This window comes from Prunus dulcis, chromosome 8 (genome assembly GCF_902201215.1).
Source record: "Prunus dulcis chromosome 8, ALMONDv2, whole genome shotgun sequence".
In the NCBI taxonomy this organism is placed as follows: domain Eukaryota; kingdom Viridiplantae; phylum Streptophyta; class Magnoliopsida; order Rosales; family Rosaceae; genus Prunus; species Prunus dulcis.
The window spans coordinates 1769445-1777052 of record NC_047657.1 but is presented as its reverse complement, the minus strand read 5'-3'; the positions used below and the strand labels follow the sequence as shown (position 1 = coordinate 1777052).

The window sequence follows — 7608 nt, the reverse complement described above, 5'->3', positions numbered from 1 at the left end:
CTGTTTTTTTTTTTAAAATGAAAAGTTTGGCTCTGTTTTTTTATGTAAGTTTTGGCACACTAGAAAATATGGATTCCCGCACCATGGAAACTGTGAAATGACTCTTATTTTGATAGAAATTAAACTAGGAAATTTGATTCCTCAATTTTCAGGATTTTTTTTGCGCATTATTTAATTAATTCCGCGTTTAAGTTGCAAAATAAAGAAATTGTCAATTTCTCTTCTTAAATTCTCAACTTTTAGCTAAATTCTGAGTTATTTTCCCTCATCCAAACGAAAAGTTAAAGATGCCTTAAACCGGAACCAACAAACTGAAGGATTTTGAAAACCAAAAACCCAAAAAATCCGAAGTCTGAACTTCTGACTACGTACCCAACAACTCTGCAATCTTGCTCTGCTTTGTAATGTTATATAGGTAAAGACAAGGCATGACATGTCATGTCTTATTTTTGACACGGGTCACTGCAGTAGGAGTACTTTTATCGTTCACTTCGAAACGACTTCACGTTTGCACTCGACTCAAGGTGAGTGAACGACGTACCGTATAATGGTTTGTTTCCCATCCAAAGCGCCACGCTTCCTTCCACCACAACCACCACTATTTTCAGTGCTTCACCTTTACATTTCTTGGTTTTTAGATTTTCCCTCTTATTTGTTTTCCCACAAAATATTTATATTTTCAATTTTCTCTTTCGATTTCATCTTCTCACTGACAAAACCCAGATCTCTGACAAATTTGCAGTGCTTCACTGATTGGGCAGCACTGAAAGACGACCTCTTCGAAACCCTAATGCCCTTGGCTCCTCCGTGCCGTGCCTCTCACATTCTCGCTCCCAATTGACCCCCTGAGTTCTCGTATTGCAGTTTATTTCACAGAAAATTTAAGGGTTGCAACTTTCATGTTGGAACCTTGAGAACATGCAAACTATGGTATGTTTCTTTGCACACTACCCATTTGAATTTTGGCTACATTTTCCAATTTTAATTTCATATTTGGCTTCTGAAAAGTTTCGATTTACTCAATATGTTTGAATGGTTCTTCGCTAAGTTAGTAGAAACTGTCTTGCTGATTTTTTTTGAAAGCCTGTGAAGTGTTTGAGGGAGTGTGATTGTGGACTTTTAGGTCAGAGAGATTGCTTGCTTTTATAAGTAAAGTTTTTGCTGATTTTTTAGCTGTTGCATTTTGTTGGTTGGTCTCCTCTTTTTAGTTTTGTGGTTATAAGAATTTCTTTTGTATTTATTGTGAAAGCGGTAGATTTGACTCTCTAATTTGAGACTGGTTCCTTCCTAAGTCAATGTCATATGCGGGGGGGGGGTGGTGTTTGCTCTATACCTTACTTTAGCCTTCAAATTACTTAGTTCTTTCCAGCGAAATTAAGATGGTAAAGTAATTATTGGGAGTATAAAATTTCTCCAGGAAAGCGATAGTACTTGAGTGGCAGAGCCAGAATATGTTATGATGCTTTAGGATTGTCTCTGCTCAGGCATTTCAGTTATACAACGCTATCCTGAGCAGCTTTAGATTCTATACCACAGTTATAAATTGCATTTCTATTTTCTGTTTCCATTTTTAGTCATGAGTCTCTAATGCTAGAGGGCTAATGCTTTGAAATCTTTTATTTTTATTTTTATATAGATCTAATTAATATATTATTGTTATTTTTGCTGTCTAACCCATCAAATTTCAAAATCTGCAAACCGAAGTTGTTTTCTTATCTGAGCAAACCTAGTTTTTTTTTTTTTTTTACTTAATTATAAACTGCACCCCAACTTGCCTTGTCTTCTTTGGGGTAATTATATATCCAGATTCGCAGTAAGCAGCCCTGTTAATTAAGATTAGAGATTATAAATAAAGGTAGCTTTTCCTTTTTCTCTTTCATTGGTTTCATCCTTCCTAACATGAGTAAAGATGTAATATCATTGGATCTTCTCTTTTGTTTATTGATTCATCCAATCTTTTTCCTTTTTCATGTTCTTACATTAATAAAACTTCTATGGCTTCAATATGGACTAGAAATTCTTGACTTTTAGGCTCATGTATCATTTAATGTCTCCATAAGCATTAGATTTTAATGAAAACCAGATGTGCGTGAAGAATGAAGATGTCAGAGCATAATTGTTAATGTAACCTGTACTTAAGTAGTCCTAAATTATCAAATTTGGCTACTCTTGGTAGTTGTATTTTACCCAGTTAGACTGCGTAACATACAATATATTTATTGGTGTTTGAGCTTCACTTCTTTTCTTTTTTTTTTTCCAATTATTTATATGGCCATGTTTGATTTGATGGATCATCTTTTACCGGTCAATACAGGGGAAAATTAAGATAAAGCAAAACCTACTATTTTGTTCCAATAACATTGATTCTTATTAATGCTCATTTATGTTGATGCTATTTCATTCAAATAACTCTGAGATTCCAGCATGCATTGTAAATGATTTCATATGTCCACCTTTGTTTTTTGGGTCATTAATTAGGCATCTCTCATTAGTTTTGGAAAAATATCTGAATATGTTTTGATTGGTACCTCAAGAAAATGGATTTTATGATTCCACTTTTTTATACCAACTCATTTGGTTGACTGGTTTATCAGATTTGATATTGCTAAATACTGGGGTTGTTTGATCCCCCTCACTCCCCAACCCTAGAGAAAGAAAAAAAATTATGTATGTGTGCATATACATGCTTATTCTGGCAAGCATGTGGCTGTGGATTCATTGTCTTCAACTGTATTCCAATTCTTCTTCAATTCTCTTAGAACTTAATAGAAATTAGCAATTGACTATCTAGTGTCTGGCCAGTTGAAAAATGGGTTTATTGGTTTATTTAGATGATCTATCAGTTGTTAGTTATTCGAGGTATAAATCTTCTCTTTTTTTAAAGAATTTAGTCATTGACTAAACTTGATCACACGCCTGTGGTAGTGTCAGTGACCAGCTTACTGGTTAAAAGTTAAAGGGATTTTGCATAAATCCTTTTTGGCTGACACAAAAGATTGAGGAGGGAGTGGAGCCGATACAAACATGTGCTTTTGGGTAATTGTGGATAATGGTTGAACGAATAAGTTTTCATGATTACTTCCACATCACTTTAAACTTGTAGTCTCTTCTTTTTGGTTGTTTATATGGATCCAGTTATTGAGTTAGTATTGGTTTGTGTTCTGGGATTGTTTGTTTTGTTATCTTATGCTAATTAATAATCTATAAGTAGAGCAGAAACATGCTAACGTTAACTGTGGGTTGTTGCAGGTGATTGTTTGTCAACATTGTGGTGACAGAGGCTTTGAAGATGCCTTAATCTACTGTGAACAGTGCCAGAATTATGCCATTCATCTGTATAACTTGTTTCCTTTTTCTTTTGTTTGTCTTTTTTTTTCCCATGACAAAGAATTGACACATTACTGTTATTTATATACCACATTATCCTGAAATAAATACTTCATTTCCTGGTTATTGAACTTTGGAAAGCAAAGATGCGTGCATGACTGTAATGATGCTGCAAGTTGACGTTGAATTAGTTCTTGAAATCATATTTAAAAGTACAAATTCTATGATATCTTAGCTGCCTGAATCCTCAATTTTAACTTTTTAAAATGATTTTGCATGGATTGGTGATCAACTGATGCCTCTTCTCTTTTATTTCTTTGCAGTTATTGCCTTGATGTGCCCGCGGAAAATATTTTTGATGAAGATATTACTTGGCTTTGTGTGGATTGTGAACCAAAGATTATAAAGCCTTCTACAATTGATAAATCAGTAAGATCAACAAAAAATCATCATAACAAGAAGTTGAAGAAAAGGAGGAGGAAAAAGAATAGATTGACTTTTCCTAAATCTGTGGCTAAAAAGGCGCAGATATGTGAAGGGGATAAAATGATTTTACAGATACGTGAAGGTAGCCCTTGTGAACATGAGGCTGAGGGCAGTAATAATTGTGACAGTGGTCAGAATGTGGGTAATCCGTGCAGAGAAGTTCTTGAATGTCAGTTCAATTCCTTCCATGACGTTCTTGAGTTTGTAAAAACCTCTCAAATTATTACTAGTGACGCTTTACAAATCATAGAACACAATTCTTATGTTGCTGCACAGCCTATCATTGATCCAATCTGGAGGTAAAAGAAATTTCCTTTCCCCCTCTTTCAAATTTATGGTGGGCAGGGTGTAAATCATGAGCTAGTTTGTCTTATTGACAGGGGAAGTCTAAGCATATTCAACAAAGACTTCAACATTGTTAGTGGACTTGTAGCCCATCTCTCTAGCCTAGCCTGTCCTAAAGTGTGCGAGGAGGCAGAACTGTTGCCATTGCTGATTTTTCCAGAATTGGTTCGTAGGACTGATGTGTGGCCAAAAGCTTTTGAGAAGTTGGGGCCTAGTGACCGGAGTATCGCTCTTTACTTTTTTCCTGACGACAAAAGGTGATACATTTAACTGTCTTACTTTTGTCCACTACTTTTGCTGTTTGGATTTCTTAAAATTCGCTGTTTTTTCTTAGTTATTATTTTTTTCTTTGGGTGTAGAGATGAGAAAGATTTTGACAGTCTCGTGGCTAGCATGATCCAGGATGATCTTGCTATGAAAGCCATTCTGGACAATGCTGAGCTTTTAGTTTTCACTTCGACTATACTGCCCGAGCAATATCAGAGTGAGTCTTGAAATCGCTATTTGTTTAAAGCTTTTCCAGTTTTTTATTCTCCTTTCAGGTGAATAGCGGTGTTGACTATATTGATTTGCAGGGTTTCAGACAAAGATTTATTTATGGGGAGTATTTAGGGCAAAGAAATTTCCAGAATTAACAAATGGTAATGCTCCCGGTGGGAAGAAAGACGTTGCATTGCCCTTAACCTTAACCTGTTATGGGCAGAGTCCAGTTAGTACGTTGAGCAACAATGTAGATATTAGTTGTGATCCTGAACCACTCAATTCCTATTGTTCTTAATCCATGTGAATTGAATTTTATTTTATTTTCAATCAGACCCTCTACAGTATGATGTTTAGTGTAGTTTTGTTTTGATAATTGTAGGTTTTTTTACCAGTAGATGCTGGGATTTGTCTTTGCGTGGGCAGTTTCAGTTCCGATAAATGAGAATTAATTTCTGAGTGCTTCTGTGGTGCATCAGCTGTACCAGTACAGCTGATCACGTGGAGTAAGTCTGTGGTGCATCGGCTGTACTAATACAGCCGATCACGTGAGGGGTTTTAAAAAACATAGGAAACCTGCTGACCTGGTCAACAGGTAAAGGTTTGATACAATTTCGCATGCACTCAAAGCGGCTTCAACTTGAAACTGATAATCTTCATTACATCAAAGTCATCTTCTTCAACTCCTCTTCTGTAGAAAGTTTCTTCCTTGTCTCTGCAACCTCTCTCTCTTCTTTGTCATCATTGTAGAAAACCCCATATTCTAGGGTTTGGATTTTGGGGAAATTTTTTGGGTTAGCATTTTGGGTTGATAATAGGAATTGGAATTCAGTTTTTCCAGTCGCTGGTAGGTTGTTGGCACTCCTCTCATCTGCAATCGAGCCCTTGTGAAAGCATTTGGTATTAGTTCCTTGTGAAGGTAAGTTAACACTATGTTTTATGTTATTGTTAATTGAATTTCTGTGGTGATGAATTGGGGCAAGAGGGGAAGTAGGTTTCTCACATTCATGAGATGAAGTGGGTTTCTCAGTCTGAAAGTGTCGTGAGGTGAAGTGGGTATCTCACATTCATGGTTGTTCTGTTCATGCAATTGCATATCTCTATATGCAATTACTAATCGCCTGTATGCAAATCCAAGTAACTGAATGCAATTACAGTATATAGTTTTGTTTTGAAATTATGCACGTGAGGTGATTTCGTGGTAGGTAGGTAGGTTTGACTGTGTTTTTGAATTTTTTGTATGGGGAGTAAAGTGTTCCGAAAGTGTAATGTTAGGAATGGTTAAGATTTGGATTGGGATTTGAAATGAGTCAGAATGTCCGCCCAATATAGAAATGCATTGGTGGGTTGTGTGCATTATCTGTGCAATGTTATAATGAGGGCTGATGCACTTGCAAGTAGTGTCGTGCAATTGCATATCAGTACATGCAATTACTAAGCAACTGTGTGCAAATCCTGGTCCCCGGATTTTTTGAATTAAGCAATGTGATGTTGTAGTGTTTACTGGGTTTACGGGGTTTACGGGGTTTAGGGTGTATTAGGCTTTGGATTAGTATTCAAATGATCGGCGCTAGAGAGAATTGCATGATAGTGTTTTGTACTTGATTTGTGCAAGTTATGGAAGCTCAAAAAAGGCGATCAGCGAAAGGAAAGCGCAAGGCCGAGACAACTGTGCAACAAACAAGAGTTGGCCGAGATGCTTTTTTTAATTTCATGTAAGTTACACGTACATCTACAAATTGGAAATGTGGTTGCTTAATATTATAATGGTTTTTTTTATAAAAAAATAAATGATTTACAGGAAAAAAGAACGACAAGAAATGGGGAAAGTGGCCAATGCAAAGTTGGACCATAAGGTGAGAGATGACAATGATTTGGTCAGTTTATTAATTATTTTATTAAGAAGGGTATATTCATGAGAATTTTTTATTTCAGGTACAAGAAGAGATTAGTAATAAGTGGAGGAAATTGAACACTACAGAGAAGGCAACATATGGTTCTGCCTTAGAAGGTTCAAGCGGGCAAGTAAACGACTCAGTGAATGAGATGAGTTGGATAACTAGATGCAGCCCGGACCGATTCCATCGTACGGTGGAAAAATTGTCAGAGGAGAAGCGGTTAGCAATTAAGGCTATTGGGTTCGGTAATGTGGCATCTTTGTCGTGCACTCGTTTACACCGCCAATTATGCCATTGTTTGATTCAAAAGTTCAATCCTGATACGTCTTCTATAGAACTGCATGGCAATGTGATTAGAATAAGTGCCGATGAGTTTGGGCGTGTTATGGGTCTTAAGAACACCGGCGAGGATGTTCAACTCGACAGACCGGTAGAAGATGAAAAGGTGAAACAATTAGTCAAGAGTTTCGGTGGAAATGGCAAAAGAGTATTAGTAAAGGGTTTAGCTGAACAATTGGAAAAGTGCGAAAATGCGAATGAGGACTTTAAAGTTCGATTTGTGATGTTTGCACTTGGCACTATACTTTGCCCCACATCTTCACCATCAGTGACCGGGAAATATTTAACTTTCTTGACGATCCCAGGGAAGATAGAGACCAAGAACTGGGCCGACCATGGATTCAACTTCTTATGTGAAGGTGTTAGGTCGTTCAAAGCGAAGAAAGTTGCATATGTAAATGGGTCATTGCTTTTTCTTCAACTATTGTATTTCGATTCAATTGTCCATGGTGGAGTATATGTTGATAAGTCTTTGGATCCCATTGTGTCTTGGGACAATAACTCAGTGTGAAAAATGATTAGATGGCTTATCAAGCAAGGTGGGTTTGATAGTCCTACTGTGCGGGTTGTTTCACAGCACCGTCGAACAAATGAAGTGTCTGGAGTAAACGTTGAAAGAATAGTTCAACAAGTTTCTATCAGTTTGGCTCCAATAATACAGGCAGAGGTGAAGCGATCAATTGAAGGACTTGCTTTGGGCCAGATAATACAGGCAGAGGTCCAGCGCTCAGTG

The 7608-nt window shown here is 36.8% G+C and overlaps 1 protein-coding gene across 1 annotated transcript; it reads left to right on the top strand.

The window, feature by feature from the left end:
- The first annotated feature begins 523 nt into the window (after nt 1-523).
- Nucleotides 524-5095, top strand: LOC117636926. Its single transcript, XM_034371655.1, has 6 exons — nt 524-930; nt 3250-3335; nt 3651-4112; nt 4194-4415; nt 4518-4642; nt 4734-5095. Exons 1-6 carry the CDS (start codon nt 919-921, stop codon nt 4934-4936), a joined length of 1110 nt encoding a protein of 369 aa, XP_034227546.1. The 5' UTR covers nt 524-918; the 3' UTR covers nt 4937-5095.
- The last annotated feature ends 2513 nt before the right edge of the window (nt 5096-7608 follow it).